This window comes from Rhinolophus sinicus, chromosome 2 (assembly GCF_057876585.1).
Source record: "Rhinolophus sinicus isolate RSI-liver-muscle chromosome 2, RSI-T2T, whole genome shotgun sequence".
Taxonomy (NCBI): Eukaryota; Metazoa; Chordata; class Mammalia; order Chiroptera; family Rhinolophidae; genus Rhinolophus; species Rhinolophus sinicus.
In genome coordinates this window covers 45,872,821-45,891,191 of record NC_142502.1, presented here as the reverse complement: position 1 = coordinate 45,891,191, position 18,371 = coordinate 45,872,821, and the positions used below count along the sequence as shown (strand labels likewise).

The 18,371-nt window shown below is 36.8% G+C and overlaps 1 protein-coding gene across 3 annotated transcripts in view; it reads right to left on the bottom strand.

Moving 5' to 3' along the window:
* Window positions 1–18,371, bottom strand: part of AK9 (adenylate kinase 9) — a 110,101-nt gene that overhangs the window by 14,379 nt on the left and 77,351 nt on the right. For all 3 annotated transcript variants that reach the window (XM_074333408.2, XM_074333407.2, XM_074333409.2), the window contains 6 exons: window positions 17,510–17,634; window positions 12,549–12,768; window positions 7,847–7,912; window positions 4,307–4,519; window positions 3,659–3,877; window positions 522–735 (listed from right to left, as the gene is read on the bottom strand). In XM_074333408.2, coding sequence (XP_074189509.2) covers window positions 522–735; window positions 3,659–3,877; window positions 4,307–4,519; window positions 7,847–7,912; window positions 12,549–12,768; window positions 17,510–17,634 — 1,057 coding nt within the window. The remainder of the gene's footprint in view (window positions 1–521; window positions 736–3,658; window positions 3,878–4,306; window positions 4,520–7,846; window positions 7,913–12,548; window positions 12,769–17,509; window positions 17,635–18,371) is intronic.

Genomic DNA, 18,371 nt, shown 5'->3' with positions numbered 1-18,371 from the left:
TTAGAGTATATTTATAAAATCTTTTAAAATAATTTTTATGCTAATATAATCTTAATATACTGTTATTTGACTATAGTCATAAGTAATACTAGTTTGTAATTTCCTTTCTTGTATTTGTTAGGTTTTGATATCAGGGTTATGCTAATTAAAAATGTATTTTTATTCTTTATACCTTTTGGATTATGTGGATTATATTCATTAATAAAAAAGAAACTCAAAATAAATTGGGAAGCATACTGTCTTTTCCCTTGCTCTGGAAAAGCTTATAAAAACATAGGAAGTATCTCTTGAATTTTTAACCCTTTGAAAGTTTGCTATAATTTTCCTCCAAAACCATTTGATACTGGGCTGTTTTGGAGTGGGGCTATATTTTGGATTGCCTCCTCTTCAATGACTATGGCCCCTTTTAGATTTCCTATCTCTTTTTGAATCAATTTTGATAGTTGGTTTCCTGGAGAAGGGGCACTACTTTTCGGGGGATTCATTTATGTTTATGGATAACAAAGGCAAACACACCCTACCTGTAGTTTTCCCAGATTTTGGAGGCCCCACAATTGCAATCCTAATGGGCATAGTAGGCTTAGGTTTGGGTTGGCGGATATATTTGATTGGGTTCTTCATAAATTTTTCTTTAGTTTCCTTACTAGAAAAAAAATAAATATACTGACGATGGATTACAGGATAAAGTGGATTCTGTGAGTTTTCAACTGGCTTGATGGTCTCTCCTTCACTTAGCTGCAATATACACACAATTAAATTAGTAAGTTAGCTTTACTTCATACATCATTTCCCTCAATACATTTGAAAAACAACAATTTGCAAAATAAATATTTCTTATAGAATGAAACTAATTATAATCAAATATTGATATTAAAAAACTGTGTGAAAAGAACAAATTATTTTATGCCCACATGTAATTAATGTCATCTTTCTTAAATGGCTTTCAGTTTATGACAATGATAGTTCTTCTGTTTCCTTTATAATGTATTTAGTGTATACTGAATGTTTATGCCAAGTAATGTAAAGTTGTTTGGATATATTCATGGGCTTATTTATCTTTACAAATAGGTCCATTCCTAAGGTGGTGTTACAGATGGAAACATGCTCCCCAAAATTTATAGGTTGAAACCCTAACACCCAAGTGAATTTATCTGGAGATAGGCTTTTCAGGAGGTAATTAAGGTTAAATGAGTCAGAAGAGTGTGTCCCTAGTCCAACAGGACTGGTGTCCTTATAAGAAGAGGAAGAGGCACCAGGCGTGCATGAGTGTGAGCACAGAGGAAAGGCCATATGAGGGCACAGTGAGAAGTGGCTGTCTACAGGCTAGCGAGAGAGGCCTTGCCTGAAAACCACCCACTGGAACCCTGGTCTTGAATTTGCAGCCTTCAGAACTGTGACAAAATAAATTTCCATTGTTTAAAGCCACCCAGTTTGTGGTATTCTATTATAGTAAACAGGTGGGATCCTGGGTTATCTTTTAGGGTGTACTATCCTGGTAGGACAAATCCCACTGGCTTCTCTGCCATGTTTTTATACAAATGAAATTCCATGCACATAAACATTAACAGCAGACACAAAAGGGAAAAATACACTAAAAGGCTGCCTAAGGTATAGGGAAGGAATGGAGTGGGAGGGGTAGTCCCACATCTTTGTATCGGTGATGATGAGAACTGGGTAATTAACTGATGGTAGGTTTGAAGATCTTTTTTGACAGCATCAGATGGCCAAGCCTCAGCCATCCCTGGATTTGACAGAGTAGATGTGAAGCAGGTGGTAATGTCACTCCTCCCCCAGAACTACCCCAGGACAGTCCTCATCCTTCAATGGTATTATCAACACCATCATGACCATCACTCTTGGGCTGGAGTGAGGTTCACGGCTGGGAGTAAATGCCAAGGATAAGGAGTCACTCAGGGAGAGGGTGGGAATATCTGCCCTATGCTTCGTATTGGTAACAACAACAACAACAAAAAAAAGCTGAACATGTAATGGTTCCATTTCAAATTCCTTACAATAGTTTCTGCTGTTGCCCAAAATACCTCGCATGCTTCCTTCTTCCTCTGCAGGTCAGAATACCCACAGTGTTATGAACTCAGAAATACCAAATTGTCAAGCACTCAGAAAAATTCCCAACAGCCCCGAAAAATGATTCCTTATATGCTTAAACCGTTCCTACGACCATGCACTCATCACTCCACAAAGTACTTTTGTACAATCCCAACTACGTTTGGACATGGACTCCCCTTTTGTTCTCCCTAAATGGGGTTCTGACTTTGCCTGCTTCTCTCTCTCCCTTGCCCAGCTCAGACAGAGGCTAGGGCATGACCATGTTTCACAAGCTTTGCAGGTGATTCTCATACAAGCTTAACTATCCAGTTCTCTGTGGAGGCAACTGCAATGGTGTTGTATATTTTAGCATGATATCTGACAAGGTTTCTCTTGAGAGTCTTATGGTTAAGATAAATAAGGTAGCACAATTAAGTAGAACTGAGACTGATCGTGTCAATATCAACCATGAAAGAGGTTTCAAGAAACATGCACATGGATCCATTTTGGACCCATCCTCCAAAATACAATAATAGTAATACATATTAATAACAACAATAACTCACATTAATTGATTACTTACAAAAATCCAAGCAGTGTTGCAAGCACTTCACAGTGATTAGCTCATTTAATCATTGTAACAATATTGTAAGGTAGAGACTATTCATATTCCCATTGCAAAAATGGGAATGGCTCAGGGAGGTTAAGTGATTTGTTCGAGGTCACTTAGCTAGTAAGGGGTGTTTTTGAACTCAGATAGTCTGGCTCCAGAGGTAACAGTCTTCTCCACTGTGCCACATCACTGGTGGGAATGAGAAGGTACGCTGGTCGAGTGAGCAGCTCACTACGAAATGACATTTTTTATTGTCTACGTAGTGCTTAATAGTATCTGACAAGCACCTGTGTGCTCACTTATTTATTGCCTATCCTCCCTCGCCAATCCAACTAGAATATAAGCTCCATGACAAAAGAAACTTGTCAATCTTGTTCACTACTTTATTTCCAAGAACTAGAATAGTGGCTGGTATGTTCTTTGTTAAGATTTGTTGAAAACCATCCCACATTTGAAGGTATTAAATCTGTTTGTCCACATAAGTACTGTATTTGCCAAAATATAGTACTTAGAAGTAAGTTTGTTAGAAACATCAATGGCACATTCTGTATGGTGTCTCACACTTTCTAGAGGGCTTATACTCTTACATTTGATCTCAGTGGCTTGGTGGCATTATTCTTCCATCTTACAGGTAAGGAAACAGAATCAAAGAGGTTAAATGACTTGCCTAAAATTACATAGCAAATTAGTATCAGAGCTCAGCTCTCTAGATGTTTAGTTTGAAAATATTTTCACCATCTTCTTCTGCTACTAAGTTAAAACCCAGTTGGAATTGGATTATCTCTACAGAAATAGACAAAAGAAATGAAAACCTTTTAACTACTTTTCCCACTTCAAAAAGGCAAAACAACCACATATTGTTATAGCTAGCTAAGAATACTGTACAGTGCTTACTATTTTTGAAATTACCCTGTCTTTCTAGACATACTTAAATAAAAGAAATAAAAAAAGAACTTCTTTTTTTTTATGCATGCTTTCAGCTGCATTTGTTGACGTTACCTTTACAGGGTCCCAATAGCCGAATGTGCTTATATATTTATAGGTAACGCTGAGCATTTTCTGGGCAAGGCGTGATGATATTGGATAACATTTCTCAAAAATGCTTGCACGATTCTCCACCAGTGGTTTCAGTTTCATGTTTAACAAATATTGTACAATGTGAATTTTCCGAGCTCCATTAATGAGAAATACTGGTATTAAAAACTTGTCAAATTCATCCTGATGAGAAAAATCATGAAACCAAATATGTTTTAGTGGGAAGAAGGTGGTAGTACCGTCCCAGCATACAGACATTGCTACGTCAGTCTAGAGCACAAATATCTTTCAGTTTCTGAGTGAATGCATGTGGGCAGCTATTAGGTTGGTACAAAAGTAACTGTGGTTTAAAAGGTTAAAAATAATTGCAAACAAAGCAATTACTTTTGCACCAACCTAATAAACCCTTTGACCCTATATGGCTTCCATGCTGCCCTTGATTTATTAACTTGTTTTCACAATTGAAAGTAGTACTGATGAAAGGGAATATATCCCTAAAACACACATTTCTTTTGAAACGTTAAAAAAATAACCAAGGCATAAACCAAATTTCTTTTGTTTCATTCTCAAATGCCACTTATGATTTATGAAAAACGAAGGAAAATTAATAACCTGTATTACTTGTAAATTAGTCATATCTGCTTCATATTTTTCTCCCAGTTCACCTTTCAGGCGTTCAAGTGCATCAGTTTCCTGTTCTTCATCTTCCTCACTCATCACTTCCTCATCTTTTGGAAATTCATCTTCGAGGATGTTGTCAATATCGTCATCATCGTCATCTTCTTCAGCCCCTTCCTCACTAAGTTCTTCATCTTCTCTAACAACCTCAGGGAGAAAACACTTCCTTTTACTATACATATGAAATAGGTAACAAATGATACTGCTAACTAGTCATCTGGAATATTGTGTATCACTGGATCTTAGTTGGTATGGCGTGGCAACATTCATCTAGTAACACAGTAAAATTTTAAATATCTGGCACCCAAAAATTTAATGCCTTCAAGATTCTGCCACCGTTGTGACCCCATATATAAATAGATAGACAAGATATTAAATGCTATTTATGTCTATGGTTGTCAGAATCTTACGTTTTTGATGGTCGTCAGTAAAAATATTTAATGTAACTCTAAGAGTATAAAGCACTCACTAGCTGTGTTAGCTTGGACAAGATCAGTTTCCTCAACTGTAAAATAGGAATAATAAAAGTACCTACCTCACAAGTTTGTTGGGAAGATTAAATAAGTTAATACATGTAAAACCCTTGGATAAGTGTCTGGTACATGGTAAGCATGCAAATGACAGCTATTATAGTTACTATGTTACTTTGTTTAAAGCATGTACTAATAGACTAGTATATGCCCTCTAGGAGGTTACAGCCTATCTGAGGAAACAAGAATGCTACACAAATGATTATTAAAGACTGTGACAGGATATAGATAATAAGTAGTGTTACACGGCTTTCAGTGTTATAGTTCAGTTTGCACAAAACTGAACCCTATAATATTGATCCTCCTGCACTGCCTCCACACTCTTCTCCCTGAAGTAGTCCTTGTCTCAGAGCACTGCTTTCCAGTTGGAAACCTGAGAGTTATCTTAACTCCTCCCTCTCCATCTCTGCACATCCAGTTTCCCAGGACTGGCATCTAAAATAACAGTCAGGGGCCGCTGGTTGGCTCAGTGGGTTAGAGCGCAGTGCTCATAATAGACCAAGGTCACCTTGAGACTTTGAAGTGACTTCTAATGTTAAAATGTTTTATTTGCTGCTAAACAATCAGCCAGTAAAGGCAAGGTGAGAAGACAAACCTGGGAAGGGCTTTATCTGCATATGGTTCCCCAATTAGTTGTAAAGAGGTGAGTCATGGAGTTGCATATTCTGTACAAAGAGGCAAATGATGGGAAGGCCCCTGGTTCTGTTCATGAAAGCAAGCTCCAAGGCCTGTTTTGTCAGGATGGGTTTGACTCAGTGTCGCATTAACTGATTATAACAACCACACTATGTGATCTTTGAGAGACCACATTTTGTTTAGTCTTTTTTTGTCTGAGGCAGTAGCATGACATATCTTATAAAATTCTCATAAAGAAGTTGGAAAGAAAATCAACACACAGTTTTAATCTTTGACTTACCAAAAATCTTAGGAATTGTCTTTCAAAAGTCAGTTTGTATAAATTAATTGTGTGGGATACATAGCCAATTTCGTAAAATATTAAGTCTCAAGGGAGCTAACTTACAAAAACCTGTTTAATTTATAAGATAGAATATTGAATCTTGGAATGAAAAATAAGAAAGCCCCCATCCATTCTAATGTTAACAAATGAAAAAGTTATAAATTAAGAACATTTAAAATTTATCCTGAAAACTAATTCTCTTAAGAAAAAGAAGGCTTAACTAAACAATGGTAAATAAGGGAAATTAAAGTATTGTTAACTAGGGGAACTAGGTATTATTAATTTTTCCCATTTTACAGTGAATAAACCTAGGCTCAGAGAGGTTAAGTAACTTGTTCAAGGTTATACAGCAGCAACAAAACAACTATAAGTTGACTGCCCACTATGTGTCAGCACTACGTCCGGCATTAGGTAGCCACCAATGAACAAAGTCAGCAAGAACCGGAGAGATTATACCAGTTTAGGTAAACTCGACCCTGAAGTCTGAACTCTTGGTAATATGTCCGAGACATTTGAGGTGATTCATAAGGGGACCACTAGGGGCTCCCAAGGGCTAAAGATAGTTAACTGGTTGATCCCATGTTAGGATGTCTGACTTTTTTGATCCTAAACATTAGCATGACTTCTTGAACAGAGTAGAGTTTCAGAACATGTTTGTTCAGACAATGAGCCTTAGAACGAGGCCAGAGATTTCTGTGAATTTTGTTCATGGCTGATTCTTCAGTGTCTGAAATAGTGCCGGGCACTATTTTATAGTGAGCACTCAATTAAGATTTGCAGATGGACTCACTGACTGACCAAATGGATGAATGAAGAACAAAGCAAATAATGAAGAGGGTTCTTGTTTCTTAGATGGTACCATAACTTTCTCAGTTTAATGGTTTTAGATCAACTTCTGGTTATAAATACTTTGTTTGGACAAACAAACAATTGTTCTGGCCGCTCTTCTGCAATGTTTGGGCCCACAGTTACAGCTGCATTGTATCAGGAGTAAACATAGCATATCCACACCAGGGGACACATGGCTGAAGGTGTAGCGAGCCCTATTTTCTGTTATCCCTCTTTTCTCCTTCCCCTTGTTGGGTTGAACATTTTTATACTGATGGAAATCAGATTAAAGAAGAGACAGCCTTGAAAAGATTTTATAAGGGTGCCTTGAACTAGAAGGAAATGCAAGAAGGCAGAGACTACCGTATTATTTGCCTTGGTTACAAGGGTTACTTGTAAACTGACTGTATAAATATGAGCCTCAGGTCCTTTACAGAACTAGCTGGTCTAGTCACACCTTCTCTTTAACTCCTGCACCCCCAAACAAGCTTGGCTGTAGTATTTGGGTCAGCTAGATCAATTTGGGAATAGTTCCTCCTTAAACAAAACAAAATCCACTATCTTGAAGGTTTATGTTTTTAAAAAATCAGCAGACGGAGACAAGGAGCTGTACTGAGCCTCCTGCACAGTATATGAGTCTGAGGGTTCACAGGTTCTGCCCGTTCCATTCTTTATCTTGAGATAATTTGCATTTTAGTCCCAGCGCACCTTTACAGGTTCCCTGTCTACACCTTAACACCCAGCTCCCAGCCTATGTCCCTGTGGCATGGGACAAAGATTGATAAAAGCAAAAATATGTGAAAAGCAAAAATAAAAATCCAAAAGAAGCATAGTTTAATGTAGCATTATATTTTGTATTAGATTATTTAAACATCTTTAATGGTTTTCTTTCCTTTCAGTGTTCATTTTTTTGATTTTAAAAATAATAAAAGGTCATTGTATACTCTTATGGAATAACAAAAAGGATAAAGAAAATAAAAATCATATATATTTTCACTATTTCTACATAAACTGTATATCATTCAAGACTTTTTTCTATGCATCTTTTTATTTTATACTGCATGTGCACACACACACATGCACACACACACGCGCGCGCACACACACACACACACACACACACACAATGGGTGTCCTGCTTAAAAAAAAAAGTCTTACCTCCGCTTTCTTTTTTTTCTCTTTCTCTGCTATAAGTTCAGCCCTTCTTTTAGAAATCATATCATCCTATTAAAGAGACATTTAAATTTTTAATGGGTAATGATAAAATGACTTTCTATGTATTAGTATATTTAATTCCCCATATACATATTTCCCAAAGTGGGAATAACATTTGGATGGAAGGATGGTGAGCTTTCCCAAACAGTATGTGAGGGTGGTCATTATGCTACGACATCCTTGTATCCCAGACTGCTAGGTCAGCCATTTCCCTACAGACGGATGAAGAACACATGGGGCCACACACTCTTCTACCAACTTTGGAATTCCTACTCACATTTATTACTTATTAGTTTGCTTTTAGTGAAGAGGTGGATTTTGCACATGGAGAAATAAGGAAAAACTTGGAGGCAATCTGTTGGAAATGTTTAATCTTTTATCAAACTATAAAATATGAGAGCCTACTAAAACCTAAAAATACGCATACCAGTGGGGAAAGCGTATGTACTTTGGACACGGTCACAGACATGGTGTATGCGCAGTCCTCCGAGCTTTCCACGGGCCTCTAAATCTAATGCAATGGATCCTTTGATATGTCCCCAAGGTTCGCATGAAAACTAATCAGCCCCACTTTGATTCAGGGGGCTCATTGCCTCAGGGCTCTCCAAACTGGAGTCCCTTTAAGTCCTGAGAGATTAGAGTGATGCCTGAAGACGTGCTCTGGGGGCTCAGGTCTAGACCAGCAGGACCCTGCGGCTTTTATCTGGCAATTAGTGAGTATATAAACTGGAGAACTTATGTTTTGTTGACATTCAACAAATACTTGTAGATAAAATGATAAAACTGAACGGAATAAAATTCATTTAGTTTTTGAGCCCCCCCAGAGATTCTATAGCTCTTTACAGGGTGAGAGGTTACAAAAACTCTTATTATTCCTTTTTTTTTTTTTAAACCAGAGTTTTACCAGAGGTGCTTTAACTGCAGAGTTGTGAAAACACAGTCTCCTTTGTGTTTTTGTAACATACATAGAGACCACTGTGGAGACCATAATGAAGTGCAAAGTACGCACAATAACACACACATGTATTTTGAATCTATTTTTCCTCTGATCCTTTCACTCAAATTAAGTTGTGTTTAGTCAAGTTCAACTAATTATTGTATGTCTGCCAGATGCCATCACTGTTCTGAGCGCTGCAATATATATATTCTTTCATTTTCTGTTTAAGCCATATCTGCCAGGCCGACAATATTATCCTACTCTAAGGTGAGTTAACGAAGTCAGAGGGTTTAACTCATGCAATGTCACATGGCCAGTAGAGGGCAGTGTAAGAAACTTCCAGATAAGGGAACGGAAAAGCATAAGGCATGTTGGGTGCTACAGTTGTTTCTCAGTTGTTCCACTGAGAAAGTTAGAAAGAGGATTTGGAACAAGATTGGTAGGCTTTCAATGCCAGACGAAGGAGTTCAGACCTTAACAGGGTGGCTAGATCCAAACAGAGTTTTTAGGAATACCAGTCTTCTGGTGGCCAGAAGGATGGCCTGGAGGGCCCAGAGATGAAGCCAGGAAGGAAGAGTAGGAGGTCACTGCAGGAGTGCCGGGTGTGAGCTGAGAAGGAGGGGGACGAGGATAGCGCTGTGGGTGTGGACAGGAGCTGATGCATGAGGTTATGAACTAGCTCTTGAAACCTCATCTTTTCTGCTCCATATCCCTCAAGTTCTCAGGGCAGGAGATGTCCAGGAGGGAGCTTCCTTGCCCTAGAGCTGCTCTGCCTAATATGGTAGCTACTAGTCACTTGTGACTATATTAAAATCAATTAAAATTAAGTAAAACTAAATATTTGGGTTCTCAGACTCTCTAACCCCATTCAAGTGCTCAGTCCTCACACGTGTAGCTGCTGTTTGCAGGTGAAGACAGCTGCTGCTCGTAGCTGCTGTTTGCAGGTGAAGACACCGGCCACAACAGTCCCACCGTCACAGGGCTCCGTGACAGCGCTGGTCTAGAGGTGCCCAGCCCACAGTGAGGTAACACACAATGTGCTGTGCTAGTCCCTCTTCTATATTTCTGTTCCATTCCCACACGGACAGACACTTTGGCCTATTTTCTTCAGAGAGATCAGGCAGCAGAACAGGGAAGAATGTCATCAAGAACAGTGTGAAGCTGGGTACCTTTCCACATCTCTCTCCTTACTTCCATAGTTTTTGGATGGCTGAGAGGTCAGCTTGCCTCCATTCTGGGTGGGGTAGGGGTGGTCTGGGACACGCACTCTGTGTGGTAGAGCAGAGGGATGGATGGCAATGCCCTTGAAGGGATTTCCTCCAGCTAACTCCAAAAAGAGTTTGCCGATTGTGTCTCAGCGATGGAAGAGGAACGTCATGGTTTTTAACACTTTGTCTACAGTGAGGATTGAGTTGTGAGACTGTATTAAGCAACTTAAGTTATAGTATCTCAGAATTGGATTTAACTGATCAGCTCTCTGACACTACAGAGAAGTTTTTTCCACAGCATTCCTGCCAAATGTCCATTCAGCCTGTGTTTATTGACAAATAGCTCACTGCTTTCAATCTTGGTTCTTTTTGGAAACGCTTACTAATAAAGACATACATCTCTCTGTACCTTCCTCCTGCCAATGGTTGTTCCTTCCCTTGAGGCCACATGGAACTACAAGCTCTCTTCAGCGTGAAAGCCCTTCAAATAATTGAGCACGGCTCTCATGTTCCATCTTAGTCTTCCTAGTTCCAGATTCGAAAGCTCCATTCTTTCTACTCCAGCCCAGATCTATAGATTTGCCATGTCAAGACAGGTCATATAAATGTAATGAATCATGTAGTATGTACTATTTTTTTTGCCTGGCTTCTTTCACTTAGTATAATGATTTTGATAATCATCCATGTTGTAGGGTGTATCCACAGTTCATTTCCTTTTAATACTGAGTAGTAGCCATTATATGGATGTAGCACTTTGTTTATTTATTTAATCAGTTTTATAAAATGTTAAGATATTTAAAATGTACATCGTGGTGATCTGATTTATGTATATACTGTGAAAGGATGCCTCCCATTTAGTTAATTAACAGATGCATCACCTCACATATTTATCTTTTTTTTTTTTTTTTGGTAACAACATTTAAGTTTTCTTTTAGAAAATTTGAATTATACAATGCCATGTGATCAACTATACATCAGATCTTCAGACCTTATTTCTCTAACAGCTGAAAATTTGTACCCTTATACCAATCTCTCCCTATTTCTCCCAACTCCCAGGTTCTGGCAACTACAATATATGTGTAGGGTTATTTCTGGGCTCTCTATTCTTTTTCATTGATGTATGTGTCTAGTTTGCTATTGAACCTTTCTCTGTTGAATTTTTCAGTTCAGTTATTGTACTCTTCAACTCTGTGATTTCTGTTTGGTATTTTCTTATATTTTCTATCTCTTTCTTTAAATTCTCATTTTATTCATGTGCTGTTCTCCTTACCTTGCTGAACATATTTATGACCATTATTTTAAACTCTCTATCAGGTAAATCACTTATCTTCTTTTCAGTAAGGTCTGTTTCCGGAGTTTTATCTTGTTCTCTTGTTTGAAATAGTCCTTCGTTTCTTCATTTTCCTTGACTCTCTGTGTTGGTTTCTGCACATTAGATAAAACAGACACCTCTCCAAGTCTTGACAGAATGGTGTTGTGTAGAAGACGGACCTTATTGATCATCCTGGCCCGAGTTCTTGGCTGTCTCTCAAACCTTTGTGATTGTTCAATCTACCTTCTGTGTTCTTTGTGGCTCCCAGTAGTTGAGAGTGTGCTATGACCCATCAATGTCCCAAAGGGGAGACTGCAGTCAACACAGGCTGATGGGAAGCTGAAACTTTGGGCAGCAGATATTTTGATATGGGTGATATGGATATTTTCTTGTTTGCCCAATGTGTAGGAATAAAAGGTACAAACTCGCTCAGCTAGTTTCTAGGTTTCCTTCAGAGGGAATTGCTTTGTGTATAGCTATAGCTTCACTGTGTCTATGGGAGGAGTTCAGGAGGCTCCTATGTCTCCATCTTGGGCCAGAACCCAGGGCAGTCTATCTGGATGTCTACCACATTTAGTTTATCCATTCATCAGTTGAGGGCATTGTATTGTTTCCCCTTTTTGGCTACTATGAATAATGTTGTTATGAACATTCATATACATATTTTTATGTGGACGTGTTTCATTTCTGTTAGATTCCTAGAAGTAGGATTGTTGGCTTCCCTATGACACTTCCGAACACTATGGAATACTACTCACATTACAGTTTTAGAAAAGACATTCTAAGCTAATATCTGGATCTGTTTCTGTACAGGCTAATATGGCCTTCATGGTGGTGTCACAATTCCAGGAGCTAGTGAAAAAGCCACTGAGAGTTTTAATTCTTTGTGTTTCATGCCTGCTCCACTTGCTGCCTCTTCCACTAGCTCCTGTGTCTGGTACAGGGATACTTTAGTGCTACTACCATCTTTACTTTTATTTGCCTTGGAGAGAGAAGCATTAACATGTTGATAATCACATAGGCCTCAAATAATTCTTAACTCTTTAATTATAAATACTCTTAATATTTGTGGAAAAGTGTTTTCATATTGACTGTGGTATTAAAATCAGAAAACTACATTTTTTTAAAGACCACTTTATAAACTGAATACTCAACCAATTTACTCCCATATTTTTTTTTTTTACATACCTTGATTTTTGCCTTCATTTCTTTAATGAGATTTTTCCTGTCTAATTTCTTCTTTTGTTTCAGTTTCCACTTTTCAATTAGGGGAGGCAGGAGGCGATCAGAAACGTCTTGATCCTCAACTTGTATAAAAACAGCAGCATCTGGGAAAAATCCATGTTCCCCCAGAAACTGGACCTCATCAGGAGATCGTGGGAAACCATCTAATATAAAACCTGTGGAACTAGGTGGAAATTTAGTAATTTACTTTATTTCTTCAAAATATTATATTATAAATATTGATTTAAAAATGAAAGAGTATCGATAAATTCCAACTTTATACGAGATGTGCAATGAATAGTTTAAAGTTTACTATAGTATCTCTTCTTTTAACATTTCTTTTTTTTAAATATTTAACATATATATATATATTTTTTCCAACCACCTGAGCCACCGGGCAGGCCCTCTTTTAATATTTCTATCTGTATAAAAATTATGTGTCTTCTCTCAAATGTATAGAATTAGATTAAAATTATAATATTTTATACTTATATTTATACTATAGATAAGTTCTCTTTAATTGTAAATAGTGTTAGTATTTGATGAAAAATTAAGAAAACATAAATTCTCTGCCTGAGAGGAATGTCCAGCCAAACGAACGGGTCAATTTTTATGTAAAGGTGGGCTTGGCTAGCCCACCTTTAGTGGGAATCCACCTTTTAGTATTTTTTTCTTTTAACAATGCTTCCTTTCATGAGACAATTCATACCCTGTTCCCCAGGTCCTCTTGTAACCAATGATAATTATTAATGTATGTATCTGGTTCATATGTGTAAGGTGATTCTATTCAAATAGGATTATCAAACTTGTTCAAGTATGATGAAACTTTAAGAATCCTGAAAATAACTGGAATGTTAACACATTTTCATTATGGAGTACCTATAAACAATCAGGCTTTGAGAACTTGGCTTTGTTTAGCTGACAAAGTCAATATTTTGAATGAGAATTTATCCTGTTTATTTAAAATTTGGTTTGTTTAAATATTTGTATTTAAATATGTTTTCTTCTTAATATGAACAGGACCTTCACGAACATTTGACAGTTTCAGCCCTTAATTGGCATTTAAAAATGTTTTCTCTAAGAAATAAAAGGTATTCAAATTGGGAATGAAGAAGTTAAATTGTGACTCTTTGCAGATGACATGATGCTATATATAGAAAACCGTAAAGTCTCCACCAAAAAGCTATTAGAAACAATCAACGAATACATTAAAGTTGCCGGCTACAAAATCAACGTACAAAAGTTCACTGCATTCCTATATTCTAACAATGAAATCTCAGAAAAAGAAATACAAAAATCAATTCCTTTTGCAATCACAGCAAAAAGAATAAAATACCTAGGAATAAACTTAACCAAGCACGTGACATACCTATATGCTGAAAACTACAAGACATTTTAAAAAGAAATTGAAGAAGACACAAAGAAATGGAAAGACATTCCGTGCTCATGGATTGGGAGAATCAACATAGTTAAAATGGCCATATTACCCAAAGCAATATACAGATTTAATGCAATCCCCATCAAAATCCCAATGGTATTTTTTAAAGAAGTAGAACAAAAAAATCATCAGATTTGTTTGGAACCACAAAGACCCCGAATAGCCAAAACAATCCTAAAAAAAAAGAACAATACTGGAGGTATCACACTCCCTGACTTTAGCTTGTACTACAGGGCTACAATAATCAAAAGAGTGTGGTATTGGCAGAAAAACAGACACATAGACCAATGGAACAGAATTGAGAACCCAGAAATAAAACCACATAAATATGGACAGACAATTTTTGACAAAGAAGCAAAAAACATACAATGGAGAAAAGACAGCCTCTTCAATAAATGGTGCTGGCAGAAATGGATAGCCACGTGCAAAAGAATGAAACTGGACTGCTATCTGTCACCATGTACCAAAATTAATTCAAAATGGATCAAAATCTTAAGCATAAGACCTGAAACAATAAACTGCATAGAAGAAAACATAGGTACTAAACTTACGGACCTTGGGTTCAAAGAGCATTTTATGAATTTGACTCCAAAGGCAAGGGAAGTAAAAGCTGAAATAAATGAATGGGACTATATGAAACTTAAAAGCTTCTGCACAGCAAAAGAAATCATCGACAAAATAAAGAGGCAACCAACTGAATGGGAGAAGATTTTTGCAAACAGTGCCTCCGATAAAGGGCTAACAGCCAAAGTATACAAGGAACTCATGCAACTCAACACCAAAAAAACAAACAACCCAATTGAAAAATGGGCAGACGACATGAAGAGACATTTCTCCAAAGAGGACATACAAATGGCAAATAGACATATGAAAAAATGCTCAACATCACTAATCATCAGAGAAATGCAAATAAAAACCACAATGAGGTATCACCTCACCCCAGTCAGAATGGCTACCATCAACAAGACAAATAGTAACAAGTGTTGGAGAGGCTGTGGAGAAAAAGGAACCCTCATACACTGTTGGTGGGAATGCAGACTAGTGCAGCCGTTATGGAAGGCAGTGTGGAGGTTCCTCAAAAAATTACGAATAGAATTACCGTATGACCCAGCAATCCCTCTCCTGGGAATCTACCCAAAAAATCTGAAAACATTTAAATATGAAGACACGTGTGCTCCAATGTTCATTGCAGCTTTATTTACAGTGGCCAAGACATGGAAACAACCAAAATGTCTTTCAATAGATGAATGGATAAAGAAGTTGTGGTATATATACACAATGGAATACTATTCGGCAGTAAGAAAAGATGAAATAGGACCATTTGTGACAACATGGATGGATCTTGAGAGTATAATGCTAAGTGAAATAAGTCAGACAGAAAAAGCAGAGAACCATATGATTTAACTGACGTGGTATATAAACCAAAAACAACAAAAGAACAAGACAAACAAATGAGAAACAGAAACTCATAGACACAGACAATAGTTCAGTGGTTACCAGAGGGTAAGGGGGTAGGGGGGTGGGAGATGAGGGTAAGGGGGATCAAATATATGGTGATGGAAGGAGAACTGACTCTGGGTGGTGAACACACAATGGGATTTATAGATGATGTAATACAGAATTTTACACCTGAAATCTATGTAATTTTACTAACAATTGTCACCCCAATAAACTTTTTAAAAAAATGAGAATAATAAAATACTAAAATAATTTTAAAAAATTTAAAAAAATGTTTTCTCTTATTAAATGGGCAAATTCTATGTATTATCCATAAAATACGTGTCCTTTTCTTTGGAGATGCCTTCAGCATAGTCTCTTCTGTGAGGAACAATTTCATTCCTACAGTTCCAGTTGTCACTTCCTTGTCAATAACTTCTAAATCTTTACCTCTACACCCAACCTCTATTCTGAGTTTTGATTCGGAATTTTAAAAAACCTGTATAGTTTCTCTTTCTGACTGCCCTTCAGGAATCATACATGCATCATATTGTCAAAAATAATACTCATTGTTATCCTTCCACACTGCTATTCCTACTAACTCACTAGTATTCAGGTGGCGAACTTCAGAGACATTTGGACTGCTCCCTCATTCTCACATATAGTAGCTAAATCCTGGTGCATCCTCTTCTGTATGCAAGTTTCCATTTCTAACATTACACCTTAGTTTAGGCACTTACACCTTTCCAGACTAAGGTAATAGCCTTTTAAAAATATGCTGATGTTTTTCCTGATTATAAAAGCAACAAATCTCACTATAGAAAAAGTGGACAATACTACACAAAAGCATGAAAAAAGGCAAAATTATCCATAATCTCATATTCCATTCTCATATTGACATTTTGTTTTCTTTCTTTCCAGTTTGTTCTTTATGTGTCCATCTCTCAACCATATTACAAATAACTTTGTACCTTCTTTGTAACTTAACATTATATAATAATATTTCGTATGCTACTACAAATTCTTCATTAAATAATACATTTCAATGGTTGCATAATGTTTAGCTATTTTATTTAGGCTTTCAGAATTTCACTTTTTACTTTTGATTCTTCAATTCATAAGTTTTTTTTTTTTTTTAAGACAATGTCTGGTGTGAGGTCAGGAGCTAAATTAATGAGGAACAACTCATGACTACTGTTGTAGGCAACTTACCTAAGTTCACTAGAACTACTGATCTCATTTAGGGATCAGGAAATTAAAATTAAAGTTGATGACTAACAATCCCACTTACTTATTTAGTCCCTAAAGGCCAGGGACTAAGGGAAAGAGGGTCCCGAGGAGCTCTGGGACTGGCTACTTATTTGATTTCTTTCTGAAATAGTTTATCTCCAAAATTAGACAATAAAAGTTTCTATTCCACAGGGTAGTAGTAAGGATTTAGTAATTAATATGAATAATGCATAGAACAGTACCTGGCACATAAAATTTGTTTATCGATGTTCTTATACTATTAGTACTGTAAATATCATTTCCCTGTCTGCTGGTGGATAAGGAGATTCTGGTTGGGAAAATGAAGTGAAGTTTTAAACTCTGGTGACCTGGAGATTCCTACACGTGTCCTGTCTGGCATCAGCCTTGTTCCTGGCTTTAGATAAAGGGATAACACCATATACAGCTATTAAGTGATTTTCACGGTAATTATTAAAAGGTGACAGGGAAAAGGGTCCAGCCCAGCATTAGTGTACATAGGTTTAGAACATGGGCAGTCAGCTGAAACTACACATTAGAATCACTTGGGGAGCTCTCAAAAATACCAGGGCCTGGATCCCAACCTTATAGTCCTGAAGGTTTTGATTTAATTGTTTTGCTTAGGGTCCCCGGCATCAGTAATTTTGGAATAATTCCCCAGATGTTTTTAATGTATAGAATCACTAGTTTACATAAGAATAAAAGAGAAAATTCTTCAATTGATGTTGGATTACAATTTTAACTTTTGAGAATAAAGCAAATACAAGTCAATAAATGTATAAACCTATATAAATTAAGGTACCGTATTGGTTCTTTAAACCACCACTCAGAAAGAATTGCTTCAAGAATTTCTGGAGGCAACAGCTCATTTTCCATTAGATTTAATCTGATTGCTTCTTCTTCTTCTGTAAATTTTACTTCTGGAGGCTAAAAACAAAAATCAGAAAACAAAATTTTTAAATTCTATATTAATAAACAATACTATATTCTTAGTTGATTAAGATGAGACCTGCTTTCCAAAGGTTATTTTTTGTACTGTTGCTTGTAAACCTTTTAAAATTTGAGCTCTTTTCTTTAAACCCATATTGAATATGGTTTTAAATATTACATTATATCTATTATAGCTAAGAGGAATTACTAATGATTAGTATAACTGATTTTTCATACATGGCCTCAGGATACCTGTCTCATCATTTTTTGCTAAAACCTTGTTCAATCTAGATCACACATCTGTATGGCTTAACTGATTTTTGTCATCTATCTTCTATTTATTTAACCTAGATCCTGATTAAAGGATGGGTTAGCCAGGCAGCCATCTGAAATACAATATGTACCTGGGTCAATTTACAGGGGATCATTGGAGAAGAAAAGGGTCTAGCTATATCAGAAATGGTTAAAAAGTGAGCTACAATTAAGAACTTTTTCTTTACAGCCCCAGATAGAAACTGTCTAAGAGATACATACAAACTTTCGTATGAGGTATCATTAGAAATTAATATTTTCAGATCTCCACTGGCATTGGAGCAGATTTTTATGATATATGGTTTAAAAAACCAGACAACACAATAATGGAAAACCTTATAGTCGAGGTGAGACATATCAAATAACATAGTCTCAAATAAATGCTATATAACATTCGTGTCAGGGAAAGCTTTTCTGATTTT